This window comes from Quercus robur, chromosome 10, assembly GCF_932294415.1.
Source record: "Quercus robur chromosome 10, dhQueRobu3.1, whole genome shotgun sequence".
Classification (NCBI taxonomy): domain Eukaryota; kingdom Viridiplantae; phylum Streptophyta; class Magnoliopsida; order Fagales; family Fagaceae; genus Quercus; species Quercus robur.
This window is the reverse complement of record NC_065543.1, coordinates 34260277-34279246: the sequence shown is the minus strand read 5'-3', so window position 1 is coordinate 34279246 and position 18970 is coordinate 34260277. Positions and strand designations below refer to the sequence as shown.

General features: G+C 33.7%; 2 protein-coding genes across 5 annotated transcripts in view; one reads left to right on the top strand and one right to left on the bottom strand.

The window, feature by feature from the left end:
- The first annotated feature begins 6581 nt into the window (after nt 1-6581).
- LOC126704079 (cytochrome P450 CYP736A12-like) lies at nt 6582-8887 on the top strand. Its single transcript, XM_050403114.1, has 2 exons — nt 6582-6608; nt 8366-8887. Exons 1-2 carry the CDS (start codon nt 6582-6584, stop codon nt 8885-8887), a joined length of 549 nt encoding a protein of 182 aa, XP_050259071.1.
- Nucleotides 8888-10712: 1825 nt separating this feature from the next.
- LOC126702955 (aspartyl protease APCB1) overlaps nt 10713-18970 on the bottom strand; it is a 68695-nt gene continuing 60437 nt past the window's right edge. For 2 of the 4 annotated variants that reach the window (XM_050401828.1, XM_050401826.1), the window contains exons 7-9: nt 17588-17702; nt 17417-17489; nt 10713-11075 (exon numbers count right to left, since the gene is read on the bottom strand). In XM_050401828.1, the coding sequence (XP_050257785.1) occupies nt 10945-11075; nt 17417-17489; nt 17588-17702 (319 nt within the window). In that variant the 3' untranslated portion in view covers nt 10713-10944. The remainder of the gene's footprint in view (nt 11076-17416; nt 17490-17587; nt 17703-18970) is intronic. The other 2 variants (XM_050401827.1, XM_050401825.1) reach the window with 2 other exon arrangements.

The following is an 18970-nucleotide window of genomic DNA, read 5'->3' as shown; positions in this document are numbered from 1 at the left end:
CCATCAAATAAAGGAGGTATGATTAATGACTGTCCTCTATCCATGACAAACAGGAGTCAATGGATCAACACAGTAAAGATTAAACCCTAATCAAAGTGTGCCTGCTCTGATACTACTTGATAGGCCAAAAACGAATTGACCCCTAGTGATAAATTAACCAATTAATTTAGCCAAGTGAATTAATTAAGTTAATTAATCATGCAAACGTGTGGTAGTACAAACAAATCACCAATAAACTAATTATGCAGCGGAAAATAAATAATACAGTGATTTGTTTACAAATGGGGAAAACCTAACGGCAAAAACCCCACTGGGTGATTTTCAAGTCACCACTCCCGAAATTCCACTATTATTAAAACAAGCGGTTACAAGTAAAAGAATCCCAGTACCTTATACCAACCTACAATTGAACCCTTACCCTAATACCCAATTGGACTTGTTCTGTAGTGACAATTTTCCCTTTTAATGCACGGCTCCCAAGTACGTGACTAACCAATGCGCAGATCCCAATACGCGACTTCAATCAACAATTAGAGAAGGTTGTTGGCTGCAAAATTCTTCAGTTCATCCCAACGATGAAGATCAAGAAGATGCTTGGTCACAAAACCCTACGATGCACATACACAGCAACTTCTTTACAAGAATGATGAACTAGGGCAAAACTTTGTCTCCGGTTACAAATTGCTTGAATAAACTTTACTCAATACTTGTGCAACATGCATTTCCTTTGATGACCCTTAAAATAATCATTTAATATGTCTAGGGTTTAAAGAAAAGATATCCTAAACACATAATCCCAGATTAGAGTCAAAACAGAACTGGAATTTTGTTTTTCATAAAGCTCGATAGATAGCTATCTGTTGAGATGCTATCGAGCAGTTGTCGAGCCTCGAGGCTGGAACAGCTTCTTAAGCTCGATGGATAGCTAGCTATTGAGCTAGCTGTCGAGCTTTAATGAACAACACTTGTTCAACTTGAATCTTGGACAGACTTGCATGTCTTCAACACTTGATCTTGAAACACAGTTTCTTGAAGTATTAAACACATTTTAGATCTACCCAAATACAAGTAAAGTGCGTTTTGTCAAAAGATAAGCCAATTACATAAAATAATTACATATGTTCCTTACAAGTTAATCACATATGTCCTAACAGTGTTAATAGGGTTTAATTGGATTAATACCCATTTAACCCAATTAATAATTGGGTAGGTTTGGGTCTTAGTTAAATGGGTAGGTTTGGATGGGCAAATGAGTATGAGTTGATTTTGCCACCTCTAAGATCACTGTAGTTTTTCTAAACCTATTCTAGGGATAAATTTCCCTTTTTAATTTGTAAATAATTTCTATTCTCAAGTCATTTTTAACTAAAGTTAATGGTAATCTAAATGAGCTAGTAGTTTCAGTGTAGGTGTTCATTTCCTAAGACAACCCCTAAAACCATACTCCTACGTACAGAGAGTGTGTAGCATGATTTTACTGGGCTTGATTAATGTTCAATGATAAAGTCATCAAATCAGTTATGTGACCTAATCTACAAGTAAAATCCCCCACCTATTGCATCCATTGGCCCCCCAGCACCAGCTTGACTCTTGCGAGCTTCCATCAATATTAATCTCATGCGTTTGCAGGAGGAAGAGGAAAGCCTATTTTTACTTTTTTAGCTAGGCCAAATTTAGTACGTTAGTAACTTAGTATGTGATAAATCATATATCATATTATTTATATAGGACAAAATGTTAGCGATTTCTTTTATATATATATAAAAAAAAAAAAATGAAGATGATTTCTTAATATATTCTCTTAAAATTATGCTTATATAAAAGTTATGCAATTCATAATGGACTTTCTTTTTTTTTTAGAAACTCATAATGGATTTGAATGGTCAGTAATTGAATATAATGCAAACTAAGACAAAAAAAATAATAATAATACAAAAAAATAAAATGTACGATGACAAATTTTACTGATGAAAGGAAGATAAATGTGATTATAAAAAAGAGATATCACATCGTATCTTATAAATATAAATTATAGATAATTGAGTTATATCCATTATTCAGTTACTTTTTTTTATTGAAAATTATTTTTTTCTTTTTAGTACTTCCTCTATCCCAAATTGTTAGTCCTATATTCCATTTTAGGATATTTCAAGATTTAAATCCTCTTTGAAAATTCAATAAACTACTTTATTTAAAAATTTAATACCAATATTTCATTTGAGTTTAATTAATGAGGGTAGTTTTGAAAAATCATATTTTTTTTTTAACTAAAAGACAACAAAATAAATGATATTTTTTTTAAAAAAAAAGTTAGATTTTTTTAAACAGTACTAAAAATTTGGGACGAAAGTAGTAGTATTTTTTTTTTAGGACTACGATAATTGTGAAAAGTGTAGCGCACATGAGAATTAGTTAGGATATCCATTTGGTGAAGTAAAATAAATATTGAATTTTATATTAAATTTTTTGAAAATTTTGGTAAAAGAATTTTAGATTAATCTAATGTAATGCACTAGCACATGAACTTATTCAATTTGTCACTCAACAATATATACCAACATCTTGTGAATATGGAAAGTTTTCATGACCCGATAGAATCATTGGTCACATCCATGCTAATACTCCAAAAGAACTAATCAAATTATAATTGGAACTCCTTGTTGAAAAAATAATAAAAATATAAATTTTTTATAATTCTAAGTGGAGAGGGAGAATTGATTCGAATCCAAACGTCACCATTAAAGAAATATTATAAAATGTTATTTTTCTTGCATTACAATTATTAGCTTACATAAATAGTATATTATAAAGTGTTAATTGTAAGTAAAAAATGTGACAAATATTAGCCAATTTCCCAAAGTGGCATATATTTTGTCTATAATCTATATATATATATATATATATATATATAACCGAAGCCTTGACTTTTGGTTGACCTCTCCACAATTTTACACATCAACATTACTTAAATAAATATAAAATTTTCCACATCATTATTATCATTATTATTTTTTAAATTTTGCTTTTTTATTTGTGTTTTTGCCCGATAAATATACAAACCCTAAAAGTAAGGGGACTTTGTAGCCGGATTGTCTTGTCTCCAACAATGGACTTCTTCCTTTTTCCCCTGTTCGACAAAATCTGAATTATGCTTCCACAAACCCTAAACCTAACGCACAAGTGTCAACTCTCTCCTTCTGCATCGTTTCGGCAATGGATGTCCAATTTCACTATTTCAGCTTGAATTATTTGCAACCACCCATGCTTACTTCCTATGGATACCTAATAAAGGAAGCAAGAGAAGTAACTTCCAAGTTCTAAGATGTGACTGTAGGGGTGTCAAATGGGTGGGTTTGGGGTGGGCATAATTGGGTTGGGTATATAACCCATTTACCCATTAAAACTCATTTAACTAATTGCTTCTAACCCAAACCCAACCCAACCCAATTATTATGGGTAAACCCAAACCTACCAAATTACCCAATCATCAAAATTACAAAAATTCCCCTAAATTCTAATGACCAACATACTCTAAAATCTTCAAAAATGACCAAAATACTCCAAAACCTCAAAATTACAAAAACAACCACGAAACCTACAAAATGGCCAAAATAGTGAAAATACCCTCGAAACCCAAGTAAATGACCAAAATACCCTCAAAACCAAAAAATTACCAAAATACCCTTGAAATCGAAAAAAATGACCAAAATACCCCCAACACCTTAAAATTACCAAAATACCCCCCCCAAAAAACCCAAAAACTGACCAAAATACCCCCAAAACCCAAAAAATGACCAAAATACCCCTAAAACTTAAAAAATGATCAAAATACCCTTGAAACCAAAAAATTACCAAAATAATCTCAAAACCTACAAAATGACCAAAATATCCCTAGAACCCAAAAAATGATCAAAATACCCCCCGAAACCTAAAAATTACCAAAATACCCCCAAAACCCATAAAATGACCAAAATACCCCCAAAACCATAAAATGAACAAAATACCCCCGAAACCTAAAAAATGACCAAAATACCCCCCCCCCAAAACCTAAAAATTACCAAAATACCCCTAAAACCCAAAAAATGACCAAAAATACCCTCTAAACCCAAAAAATGTCCAAAATACCTCCGAAACCTAAAAAATTACCAAAATACATTTGAAATTTAAAAAATGGCCAAAATAACCTCGAAGCCTAAAAATTGACCAAAATAACCTAGAAACCTAAAAATGACCAAAATACCCCCAAAACCTGAAAATGACCAAATTACCCCCTAAACCTAAAAGTGACCAAAATGCCCCCCTAAACCTAAAAATGACCAAAATACCCCCTAAACCTAAAAAATGATTGATATACCCTCAAAACCTATAAATTAACTAAAATACCCCTTGAAACCTAAAAAATGACCAAAATACCCCTAGAACCTAAATATTACCAAAATAACCCCTAAACCTTAAAATGACCAAAATATCCTCAAAACCTAAAAAATTACCAAAATACCCCGAAACCTATAAAATGACAAAAAGGCCCCTTAAACCTGTAAGTCGATAAAAATACACCCTAAACCTAAAAAATTACCAAAATCCCCCCCTAAAACTAAAAAATGACCAAACTACTCCCTAAACATAAAAAGTGACCAAAATACCCCCTAAACCTAAAAAATGACTAACATACCCCAAACTCCTATTTTGGTAATTTTAGAGGCTTCGGGAGTATTTTGTTCATCTTATAGGATTAGTGGTATTTTGGTCATTTTAGATATTTTGAGGTGTATTTTGGTCGTTTTATAGGTTTAGAGGTATTTTGGTCACCTTAGAGGTTTCAAGGTATTTTTGGTAATTTTAGAGGTTTCAGATTGTTTATGTCCATTTTAAAGGTTTTGTGTTTATTTGGGTCATTTTAAAGGTTTAGGGGTATTTTTGTCACTTTATAGGTTTAAGGGTATTTTTGTCATTTTTTAGGTTTCAGGGTTATTTTGGTTACTTTTTAGGTTTAGGGGATATTTTGGTCATTTTATAGTTTTAGGGGGGTATTTTGTTCATTTTTAGGTTTCAGGGTTATTTTCGTCAACTTTTAGGCTTCGGGGTTATTTTGGTCATTTTTTAGGTTTCGGGGGTATTTTAATCATTTTTTAGGTTTCGAAGGTATTTTGGTCATTTTTTAGGTTTCAGGGTTATTTTGGTTATTTTTTAGGCTTCGAGGTTATTTTGGCCATTTTTTAGATTTTGGAGGTATTTTGGTAATTTTTAGGTTTCGAGGGTATTTTGGTCATTTTTTGGATTTCAGGGATATTTTGGTAATTTTTAGGTTTCTAGGGTATTTTGGTCATCTTTTAGGTTTTGGAGGCTATTTTTTGCATTTCAGGGGTATTTTGGTAATTTTTAGGTTTCGAGGTTATTTTCATATTTTGGTCATTTTTTGGGTTTCAGGGGTATTTTGGTCATTTTTTTGGTTTTGGGGGCATTTTGGTAATTTTAGGTTTTGAGGGTATTTTGGTAATTTTGGGTGTCGAGGGTATTTTGGTCATTTTCTTAGGTTTTGGGGTATTTTGGTAATTTTTTGGGTTTTGGGGGGTATTTTGGTCATTTTTTTAGGTTTCGGGGTTACTTTGGTCATTTTGTAGGTTTCGTGGTTATTTTGGTAATTTTAAGGTTTTAGGGGTATTTTAGTCATTTTATGGGTTTCGAGGGGTATTTTGGTCATTTTGTAGGTTTTAGGGGTATTTTGGTCATTTTTAGGTTTTAGGTGTTATTTTGGTCATTTTTTAAGTTTATGGGGTATTTTGATAATTTTAGTGGTTTTGAGGTATTTTAGAGTTAGGTGATTTGTAGAAATGATACTTGGATCATAATTGGGTCTAATTGGGTATCCAATTAAAACCCAATAAACAGTAATGTTAATTGGGTTAATACCCATTTAACCCAATTAATAATTCGGTGGGTTTGGGACTCATTTAAGTGAGTGGGTTTAGGTGGGCAAATGAGTTTGTGTTGATTTTGCCACCGCTAGATGTGAGGTGGCATGCTATATTAGTTAACAGAAACAAATGAGCAAAACAGATGGCAACATATACATACTCTATTCATAACACATGTGGCAAAGGGAACTTCCTCCCATTCTTAGCAATACCTTGTATGACACATTTATTATCAATAAGTTTTTTTCTACTGTTTATCATTAAACCTTTTCTAAGATTTCCCCTGCATGTTTCTATGTTGTTATAGTGAGCTTTAAAAAAAAGAAAAGAATTATATGATTGATTGAATAGTAATTAAATATTTAGAGAAATATACTATATCAGTTACTATTGCATTATAATTCTTATTTTTAGCTCACATTAAAAGAAAATACTTGAGATGTCTATACTTTGGAGCTCAAAATAGGTGAGAAACATAAGAATATTATATTTGATTAAGGAACAATTTTGTTTCATTTAGTAGGTTGTGCATTTTTGGTCTAATAAATTTTTCAACCTTTTATATTCAACAATTTAGTCCTCAAGTTCAGTCCACCATTGTTATAAAGTTTTAAACAGCCTTATGTTTCTCATTTTTCTTTAGTTTGTGCTGTGAAAGAAGCAGCCATGGAAGCTCTCGAAGCTGGCTCCATTGTATTTTTTTTCACAACCAAAATACATAAAACCCACTCCTAAACTTAACCACTACCGCAGCCAAAATCCAAAAAGCTCACACCCAAAATCAATCACCGCTACCACTACAACCAAAATCCACAAAATCATACCCAAAATCAACCACCACCACCAAACCCATAGAGATGGAGAAGAAAAAAAAAAAAAAAAAACAGAGAGAGAGAGAGAGAGAGAGAGAGAGAGAGAGAGAGAGAGAGAGAGAGAGAGAGAGAGAGAGAGAGAGAGGAACTGTGAAAAAAAATATTTAAAAAAAAAAAGAGGAAAAGAGAGGAGAAGCCTAGAGAAAAAAAGAAAAAAGAAAAGAGAGAGAAGAAATGAACAAGAGAAAAAGTGAAAACAAAAATTGATAATAGAATAAAAATATATTATTTGTTATTTTTTAAAATGGATTGTTAACCATTGCCCTATGAACATCCGTTAACATTTTCTAATTTTAAAAAGCGAAACTTCATCTAGCATAAGGTAGTTGATTAGGACTAAAAACAATCCAAGTGATAATATGTTTGTAAATAAATCTAGCTATTAATATTCGCACTTGGTTCCAATAAATGCTTTTATATATTATTTTATTTACTAAACAAGTCAAACCTAAGTCCAGATTTAAACTCAACAATTGAACGAGTCAAATTCAAAAATAATAAAATATTCATGAAAAAAACTCATGAGTATGAGTTTAAGTATATATCATATTATATATACATATATAATTATATATTTATATAGACTTGAAATTGGATTAGGTAAGTGTGTAAATAAGTTTATAAGATATCAATTATCATTTGTAATTTATTAATGATATAAATAGTCTATTTTATAGAGTGTGTGCATGTGTATATATAATTTTTACAAATTTAAATTTGGGAAATCTAATTTTTAAAATTTCATATAAAAAATCATTTCTATCTAATTAACTTAATTGATATAATTTCAATTATAGTTTAGTTATTAATTATTAGTATAGATTTACAGGAGTAAACAAATTTATTGGGAAAGAATAAATTAGCCAAGTAACTCTTGAACAAACTTAAACTTGTTCGACCAAAAACAAAATGTAATTAAGCTTGAATATGTAAATCTAGATTGGTGATTAGTTGATCTGTCTAATGTTAGAAATAAATTAAATGAACCAATCTCAAAAGCTTGCTCTTATGAGGTACAATTAAGGTAAGTTTATTTAATTTTTTATATATATTTATGTTTTATATATAATTGATGTGAAAATTTAGATTTTAAATTAAATTTGAAGTGAATCCATCTTTGCTTTTAAAGTTTAAGTTTTGAGTAAGAGAAATGATATGTCTACAACATTTTTACAACAAATCCTAAGTGAGGTTGTTACTGGTTGTTATTGTTAGGACAAAAAAGTAATCTTAGTGTTAGTTTCAAATTTGAACCAATAATAACTAACCACCTGTGATTTGTTGTAAAAATATTGTAGACGTAGTATAGTACTCTTGATAAATTAAATTTTATATATTGTTCTACATTTTAAAAGTTTATTTTATTTTAAACATACTAGGATTTTATACTATAAAAAGGGAAAATATTGATGGATTAAATTTAAATTTACAACTATATATATATATATATATATATAATACTTGAATTGACAAATTACTGAATAAAAAATAATTGATATTTATTTCCAAATGCATTTATCAATCGATTAAGTAATGGAAATGTGACTTTACAATTGATTAACCATTTATTGTCCTCAGGGATTGGAACGGCGCCTGAAGAATGTTCCTGAGGCTCTCGACAAAGTCTTCGACGCAATTATCCGAGAACATGAACAAGTTGACATTGGGCAACAAGGTCATCATAGGGACTTTGTAGACACATTACTTTCCTTGATAAACCAACCCATGAATACCCATGATGAGCAAATTTACACAATTGACCGAGAGAGTATAAAGGCTATCATGTTGGACATGTTTGCGGGCGCATCAGACACTTCAAGTGCTGCAATTGAGTGGAGCCTCTCTGAGCTCTTGAGGCATTCACGAGTAATGAAACATCTACAAGAAGAGCTAAGAAGTGTTGTTGGAATGAATAGAATGGTGGAGGAAACAGATTTGGAAAAGTTACCATACTTGGATATGGTGATAAGAGAGAGTTTTAGACTACATCCTATTGCAACATTTCTAATCCCACATCAATCCATGAAGGACATTGAGATTAATGGATATTACATACCTAAGGGAACAGTAATTTTAATAAATTCTTGGACTATTGGATGAAATCCTAATGTGTGGTCTAATAATGTAGAAGAATTTTATCCTGAAAGGTTTATAAATAATAATATAGATATCAAGGGACGTGACTTCCAGCTTCTCTCATTTGGGTCTGGTCGAAGAGGGTATTCTGGAATGCTATTAGGCATTACAAATGTCAAATATATTGTAGACCAGTTAGTGCATTGCTTTCACTAGGAGCTACCTAATGGCATGTTGCCTAATGACCTGGACATGGAGGAGAACGATGGGTTAACAAGGCCAAGAGCCAATCCCTTGCTCGCTTTACCAACTTATCGCCTACTTGATTAAAATGATAAGAGAACTAATATCTTATTTTGTAACTTACTCCTATTTGGTGTGTTTTAATGGGGTTTTAGTCTTTGTTTTTCTAGAAGGGGTTGTGGATGATTTATTTGAAGATTTGAAGGTGGTGCCACATTATATCACATCACTTTGGCTATTAATTGGCTTTTTTATATTTCAATATAATTTCAATAAGTTAAACAATATTGGTCTTTTATATTTCATTATCAATTAAATAATATATTATTTCTTGTTCTATATTATAATTTTTTATTAAATCCAATATTCTTACACGTTAATATGACTAATTGAAATTGGGTTTTATTTCTATTAATTCTTTTTTTTTCGAAAATGTGAAAGCTATTAACAAAAAATTACAAAATAATGTGACAATGAATGTGATTGGTGACACGTCAACAAAATAATAAATGTGAATTTGAATTACTTATATATTGTGATTAGTAACGTATCAATTTATATGACTTATATAGTAACCCTTAATTTGTACCCAAACTCTTCATGTCCATGACCTAGGAAGATGTACTATTTTGATTTTCTATCAAACTTAGACATCTAATTTTGTGGAATACGAACAAAGGCTCTACAATCAAACACTCTCAAGTGCTCAAAACAAACATCTTTCCCTAACCCAACTCTTTAAGGAAATATTACCATCCTAAGGAACTGGCAACAAGAGATTGATCAAACCAGCAACGGTCCTCGATCAATATCTCAACACAAAGATTTAGGCAATTGTACATGAGAGATCGTACATCTGATTTTTTCACAAGTAACTTATAGGGTCTCTTGGAACAGTTCTCTCAAACCTACTGTCATGAGTTCTATATAGTACTCTTCAAATGGTCCTCTGTATTCTCCACCATTATTTGCACTACCATGTTTTAACTACCGTACAGTTTCCCTATCAACTTTCTCGTGAAAAGCTTTAAACACATTTAACACCGGATATATAATTTTCGAAGAAAATGCTCATACTTTTCTGGAGTCATCATCAATAAGAGTCACATAATAGTGCAATAGCAAGAGATTTAGTTATCATTGTGCAAATATCAAATTGAACGAAATCAAAATGGGTTAACCTACTTAAACACGAATTACAAATAGGTCAAATTCATGTTCATTTTCCTAACCAATAGTCATTACAAATTAATCCAATTAATTATTCATGTCATTACTTGCTTAACAATTATAAATATATTTATCCAATATAATTTTTAATTTTTTAAATGACGAATTGAGTAATTAATAAAATACTAATGTGCAAATTAGCCAAATAGACCAAGTGACTCCCTATTGATCTATAAGTACTAAAACGATTATTAAAAATTAGCCGTATTCATCTCAACCTATATATAATCAAACACCCTCACCTCCGCAAACACACAACTTATTAATTAATTAATATGTATATAATTCTTTTTATTTGTAATTAGTAAGCACAAAATTACTTCTAAATATTTACCAGATTCTTGTTGCAATGTGGAATGGCTGTGGATTGAATGTCTTATTATCCTAAAGAACAATATATTACATCATCATTAACAAAATACATACAGAATATGTTTCATGGTCCAGAAAATTTTTATTTATTTACATTCATACTTACATATCATAGACAAGAGCGTTGAGACGTGCATAGTTCACATAAACTACTTCATAGAATATATACAAAAAGAGCAGCAAAAGCTTAAAGCCGGTATGTACAAAGGAAGCTGGTCTACTTCGTCCCATACTAACTACGAAGTCCCTTCTCCCCAAAAGGGCAGAAGAGATTTAAATTTTCGTGACCTGATGCAGTCTGATGGTTGCCATCCAATTTTATGCTTTACATTGTCATATATGACCAGTTTCCCACGCAATGAGATGTCTGCAGAGGTCATTTCAACTATAGTTAACAATTTGTCAACAAATGTGAGAAAGGAGTGGTGTGAAAATATTTGTATACACTAGTGTAAGTGATTAATTATAGTAATAACAACGAGAATTTAATATAACATACTTGAACTCAAACTTACATAAGTTTTTGGGTTTGCATGATCAAGACATGTCATACCAAGGTCTCATGTAAAAACTCAGAACATCTTTCCCAAGAGAGTGAATACAAACCCTATCAAGATTGCAGCTCACATCAGAAAGACAGAAAAGAGATAAAGCAGAAGAAGAAAGCAACGAAGAAATAAGTTTTCTGTCTAAACGACATTAGTGTAGTGTTGATGTTGTAGTTTTGTATTTCCTATATGTAAAACTACCTGTAGCTTTCATTGTATTTAAGTTGGAGGAACCTCACACGTGGAATAACAGACTCCTACACTCCTACACGTGCAGTAACTGATTTTTGGTTGTAACAGATTTGGGATATTTCTCCAGGTCTCTGTTTTAGTACTTAGACGCAGAGCTTGTACAGATTCATTATTCAATTGAGATCATAATTTTCATTCTCTCTCTCTCTCGCATATTATCTTCTCCTTCATAGTTTCTGTATTTTCTTATATGGTATCAGAGCTTGAGCCTTTATCAATGGCGTCAAACACAGAAACTACCTCATCTACTTCTTCACATCGCGAGCTTTCTCCAATGGAAGATCCTCGCAGTCCATTCTTTTTGCATCATGGTGAATCTCCTGGTGCAATCCTCGTTGCTCCACACCTGACTGAGGATAATTACCCAACCTGGTCTAGAGCAATGATAATGGCTTTGGATGCTAAGAGCAAACTTGGCTTTGTTGATGGTTCCATCACTGTTGCAATGGCGATTACACCGCTTGAGAAGCAAGCTTGGTCGAAATGCAACTCGATGATCTCATCTTGGATCTTAAATTCTGTTTCACCTCACATCAAAGCTAGTTTTATTTACAGAGACACAGCTCGTGCAGTGTGGAATGCACTTAAGATCCGTTTTCAACAAGCAAATGGACCAAGAATCTCTCAGCTCCAGAAGCAGATTTCCAGTATAATGCAAGGAGATTCTACAGTAACAATTCACTGATCTTCAAGCTACTTGGGATCAACTGTTGAATCTCAGGCCCCTGCCAAGCTGTTCATGTGGCAAATGCACTTGTGGAGTAAATGATAAGATTACACAGCTTTATCATCAAGACTCAATAATGCAATTTCTCAATGGATTGAGTGATTGTTATTCACAAGTCAAGACTCAAATCCTTATGATGGAGCCTGTTCCATCAATAGATAAGGCCTTTTCATTGGTAATCCAGGAAGAAAGGCAAAGGTTTTCAACCTTTAATGGTACTCCTTCTATTGAATCAGCTGCACTTGCTGTTAAGAACCAAGTCTTCAATCAAGGTTCTTCTTCAAACAACAGCAATGGTAGAAATTTCAAGGGCAATGCTAGCAAAGGAAGACCTGTATGCAGCCACTGTGGAAAGCTTGGACACATTATGGAAAAGTGTTACAAACTTGTTGGATTTCCTCCAGGTTACAAGCAGAATGGACGGATGGCCAAGGCTAATCAAGTTATGGTAGATGATATCCAAGGTCAATTTGAATTTGTGCAGCAGAACAATCCCTTCCCTTTCACTTCAGAGCAGTATCAACAGTTGCTATCTCTACTGAATTCTTATGCATCCACTTCTGGTAATTCCAATGATGCTATAGCCACAGCCAATTCTGCCATTTCAGGTAATCCTTGTGACTCTTTTTATGATTTTGTCTGCCTGAGTATGCAACATTCCATTTTTGCCAATAATCCAGCTAGTAAAACAATCTTTGATAGACAAACTTGGGTCCTTGATACTGGAGCAACAGATCACATTGTCCATTCTGTCAATTTGTTCACTAAAATCACCAGTTCTATCTCATCTTTTGTCCAATTACCTAATGGTGAAAGAGTTCTTGTCACACACATTGGCACCATTCAAGTGACATCCAATCTTATACTTGAGAATGTGTTATGTGTTCCTGCCTTCACTTTCAATCTGATCTCTGTAAGTCAATTGACAAAAAGTTTGTCTTGCTGTTTCATTTTCTTGTCCAATTTGTGTTTTATACAGGACCTTTCTTGTTGGAAAACGATTGGAGTGGGTAAACTACATAACAACCTCTACTTGCTATCTACAACTCCTTGCAAATCTGATTCTGTAGCTTCTTCCATTTTAGATTCTGTTTTTGGTACTTTTGTCAATAATATTTCTAATGTTCCTGTCATAACCAAGCCATTTCTTTGGCATCTTAGACTAGGACATGCTTCAGATTTTAAGCTTCTTGCTTTACATGATTGTATACCTGATGTAAGCAATGTTCATAGCAATAAAACTTGTATTCTTTGCCCCATTGCCAAACAGAAACGTTTTCCATTCCCTTTCTTTAATCATTTGTCTGCAACTCCTTTTGATCTTATTCACTGTGATGTATGGGGTCCCTTTGCTAAGTTTACTCATGATGGTTTTAGATATTTCCTTACCATTGTTGATGATGCCACAAGATCCACATGGGTGTACCTCATGAAAAACAAATCTGAAACCAGACCCTTGTTAATTTCTTTCTTCAATATGATATCCACACAGTTTAGCACTAAAATCAAGGCCATTAGGACTGATAATGCTCAGGAATTTACTTTACCAGAATTTTATGCTAAGCATGGAATTCTGCATCAGCACTCTTGTGTAGCCACTCCACAACAAAATTCAGTTGTGGAGAGGAAACACCAACACATATTGAGCATTGCAAGGGCCTTAAAGTTTCAGTCCAATGTGCCTCTTACCTTTTGGGGTGAGTGTGTCTTAACTGCTGTGTATATTATCAATAGGTTGCCCTCTTCTACCATTGGCAACAAAACTCCTTTTGAGAAACTTTACAACAAAATCCCTTCCTATGATCATCTAAAGGTGTTTGGATGCCTTTGTTTTGCATCTACCTTATCTCACAATAGGTCAAAGTCTGATCCTAGATCCTTACCATGTGTTTTTATGGGCTATCCTTATGGGGTTAAAGGTTTCAAGGTGCTTGATCTTGCCACCAAGAGGATTTTTGTCTCTAGGGATGTCCTTTTTCATGAGACTGTCTTTCCATTCATTTCTTCCACATATTCTTCTTCCCCTCATTCCACAATTACCTTACCTCATCTTTTTCCTTCCCCAGATCCTTACCTTGACCCCTTACCTTTTGTTGCCCCTCCCATTGTTGATTCCCATACCACATTCACTCCTATTACAGATTCTACATCTGTTTTTACCACTCCTACTTCACCTTCATCCATTCCAGATATTACATCTACCCATTCTCTTGATTCTAACCTTCCTCATTCTGCAGACCCCATACCTGATCCTATTTCCAATTCCATTCCTCCTTCCATACCTACTTCCCTTCCTGCTTCCATTCCTGCATCTATACCTGATTCCATTCCTGCATCTGTACCTGATTCCATTCCTGCTTCCATTCCTTCTTTAAGGAAGTCTACCAGAATCAGTAAAGCTCCTACTTATTTGCAAAATTATAAATGCAGTAATGTTGTTCATGATCAGTTTGCTCATTCCAATTCACCCATCAAGTCTGGTTCCAGGTCCTCTATGTCAGGTTCCAAGTATCCTCTCTCTGATTATCTTGATTCTTCTGGTCTTTCCCCTTCTTATGCCCATTTTTGTTCCTTAATCACTGCTATTTCTGAGCCTAAGTCCTATTCTGAGGCTATCAAGGACCCTAAGTGGCAGAATGCTATGGCTGATGAGATTGCAGCTTTGGAATCCAACCAGACTTGGTCTCTTACTTCTCTTCCTTCTCATAAAAAGGCCATTGGGTGCAAATGGGTTTATAGAATCAAATATAAGGCTGATGGAACAGTAGAGAGGTACAAGGCCAGACTTGTAGCAAAAGGATTCACTCAACAAGAGGGTTTAGACTTCACAGATACTTTCTCTCCTGTGGCAAAGATGACTTCAGTGAAGACTGTTCTTGCTATTGCTGCTGTGAAGGGCTGGCACCTTGTTCAACTTGATGTGAACAATGCTTTCCTCCATGGTGATCTCCATGAGGAAGTTTATATGCATTTGCCTCCGGGTTTTCACAGCAAGGGGGAGCATTTGGTATGCAAACTGAATAAGTCATTGTATGGTCTTAAGCAGGCCTCAAGACAATGGTATTCTAAGTTCTCATCTACCATTTTGAAATGTGGTTTCAAACAATCTAAGTCAGATTACTCCTTATTCACCAAGAAATTTAATCAGTCTTTTATAGCACTCTTGGTGTATGTTGATGACATCCTCATTGCCAGCAATGATACTCATCCTGTTGAAGAACTTAAAGTGTTTTTGGATCAAGAATTCAAGTTGAAAGACCTTGGCAACTTAAAATTTTTCCTTGGACTTGAGGTGGCTAGATCAGACCAAGGCATTTCTTTATGCCAAAGGAAATACACCTTAGAGATACTTAAAGATGCTGGGATGACAGGTTGCAAACCAAGTAAGGTTCCTATGAAACAAAATTTGAAGTTAAGCAAGTTTTGTGGAGAATTACTACCTGATCCTAGTGTTTACAGGAGGCTAGTAGGAAGATTGTTGTATCTCACCATAACTAGACCAGACATTGCTTACTCAGTACAAAAATTGAGTCAATTTATGTCCAAGCCACGCAAACCTCATCTGGATGCAGCTTATAAAGTGCTGCAATATCTTAAGGGAACTCCTGGTCAGGGCATCCTTTTCTCATCCAAGTCTGATCTGCATCTAAAGGCATACACAGATGCAGATTGGGCTTCTTGCATTGACACTAGAAGATCCACTACCGGATTTTGCATCTTCTTAGGTGATTCACTCATTTCATGGAAGACCAAAAAGCAATCCATTGTCTCTAGATCCTCTGTTGAGGCAGAATATAGAGCCATGGCTGTTACTACATGTGAAATAACTTGGCTTCTGGCTTTGTTAAAGGACTTAGAGGTTTTTCATCCCAAACCTGCTATGCTTTTTTGTGACAATCAAGCAGCCATTTACATAGGTGAAAATCCTGTGTTTCATGAAAGAACCAAGCACATAGAAATAGATTGCCACTTGGTCAGGGATAAAGTTGAAGATAAGGCCATTCGATTGTTTTTTACTCCTACTCATTCCCAGCTAGCTGATCTCCTCACAAAGGCTCTTAGTGGTCAACAATTGCAAGCATTACTATCCAAGATGTGTATTGTGAATATCCACAATCCCAATTCTCATCTTGAGGGGGAGTATCAAGATTGCAGCTCACATAAGAAAGACAGAAAAGAGATAAAGCAGAAGAAGAAAGCAACGAAGAAATAAGTTTTCTGTCTAAACGACATTAGTGTAGTGTTGATGTTGTAGTTTTGTATTTCCTATATGTAAAACTACCTGTAGCTTTCATTGTATTTAAGTTGGAGGAACCTCACATGTGGAATAACAGACTCCTACACTCCTACACGTGCAGTAACTGATTTTTGCTTGTAACAGATTTGGGATATTTCTCCAAGTCTCTGTTTTAGTATTTAGACGCAGAGCTTGTACAGATTCATTATTCAATTGAGATCATAATTTTCATTCTCTCTCTCTCTCTCGCATATTATTTTCTCCTTCATAGTCTCTGTATTTTCTTATAAACCCGCCCAATTCCAATGTAGTAAACGAATAAATAATGTGATAGGCTAATCATAATAATGGCAAAACTTATGTATAATTCTTAAGGGGCAGTACATTACTTTCTCCAATTAAATTTAAATATGTCTTTATTGATTAATACAATATAAACAGTATTATCTTTCCTTAAGAGAATATAATTCAATTTAATTACGTGTTTAAATTTAATTGGGGAACCAAATGTACTGCACTTAAAGAATTGTAATTAAGGTGTTGTTTAGCATCAACTTTTAGCTTTTATCTCTTATGTACAGCTTTTTAAAATCTCACGTATTTCCACTTTTTTTCATTTTTTTCAAGGTACAAGTATGCTTGACCACACTTTCAGCCAAAAACTAGATAAGGATTTTTGTGAGAAGTACCTAGATCCTAAACCAACAGAAAACAGTAAACTTTGTGATAACTTTATTCAATAAAGTTAAATGTGATAAATAAAGAAGACCTTAGAGAATCCAAACTCACAAAATCCACCTCTGGTTCTAGCAGCTTCTCATCAAAAATGACCTTGGGGATGGAATGAGGGCTAATATACTAAAAGCCACCTCATCCACCCCCAAGGTCATTCTTGGTGAAATGATGGCTAGTTTTTATTCTCTGTCTAATAATACTGAACATACCTCCAAGTATAATCGTTGATCCATCATGTACTTTGCTTCCATCAAGGATACCCAAGCAGACGTTGCCTTTGTCCTACAAATAGAGAGGCTTGTTACACAATGGCCTATAAATACCATACATTTGAACACTTTAAAGTTAAAATCTGATGGAAAGAGAATATGATTGCTTACACTAATAATCAAGTAGCCCTCAGGAGGAATTTGAAGTTTTGTGGAGCCAATCCACCATGTGCTCCAAAACTGAAGGGTTAAAGTCTTAAAGAAATGCTTGACATCCTTGACAGATCTGCAAGCAGATGGGTGCAGCTTTTAGAATTTTGAATCTATGAATCAGAAAGCCTTAAAAGTGAGGTCAAATTGAAGCAATAGAATATTATGACATGTTTATTGTAAGGCTTGTTTTACATTCTAAGAGATCATTGAAACTTAGCAGATAAAGTTCAAAGTTGCAATGAACTTAAGCTACTTGTTCAGGCCACTTTTTTTCCATCAAAGGGAAGGAATACCTTTACTTTTCTTTTCTTTCATTTTTTTTTTTTTATAGGTAATAAGAGTAATATTATTGATGAAAAAAGGAAAGGAAAGCATACAAGGTGTTCATGATGATGAACACAGGAAAACAAAAACAGACAACAAAGAAAAAGAAATCAAGAGGCTATTCTAAGAGAAGACATAAACTCTAGAAGCAAGGAACAATCCGTAAAACCCCAGCACCGAGATCAATCAAAAAGACTACGTTGGCACAGATCTTTTAAATCTTCCAAGGTCTTCTCCGTGTCCTCAAAAGAATGACGATTTCATTCCATCCATACAATCCACATCAAATAGCCTGGAATCCAATTCCAAGTATCTAAAGTATGAATCCCAAGCCAATGATCCCAACAAAATAACAACCCCACCACAGAGCCTGACATGACCCATCAGATACCAAAAACCTGAACCCATAAATTCCCCATTACCACGGCACATACAACACCTATTATGGATACTAATTCTAATCATTTTGATTAATTTCAAGGCCATTTTGACAACAAATACAACTCACAAGCAAGTCTTATCTAGATGCGTTAGAAGGAAATTTGAAGAAACAACTACTTTTTTATATAACTTCCAGTCTGAAGATGCATATCAACTAGCTCAATAAGCCAGATTTCGATTAAAAGTTCATGTCTCCCATTCCTAAACTATCCCAAAACCCGTCTTCTCCTATCTTTGGGTCTATGATTTAATGGATGCTTTGTAATTTATGTATTTGATTTTTTTGGTCCTCTCCTGTATACTTGGGTGACTCCTTCTTAAAGACTATGAATAAAATTTTCTTTGCTTAAAAAACAGAAGAAGAAGAAAAAAAACCGAAATAAGGTTAAAAGAAAGAAGTTGGTAATTTGGATAAGTGGAAGTGTAGAATGAACATGAAACTACAATATTGAAAGCAATTAAATATGATGGAAATACGAATTAAGAGGAGTTGGGGAGTTGGGGGGGTGTCACAGTGTGTGTGTGTGTGTGTGTGTGAGAAAATGGGTTTTAGGGGTTTTTTAGATTTCTATTGGG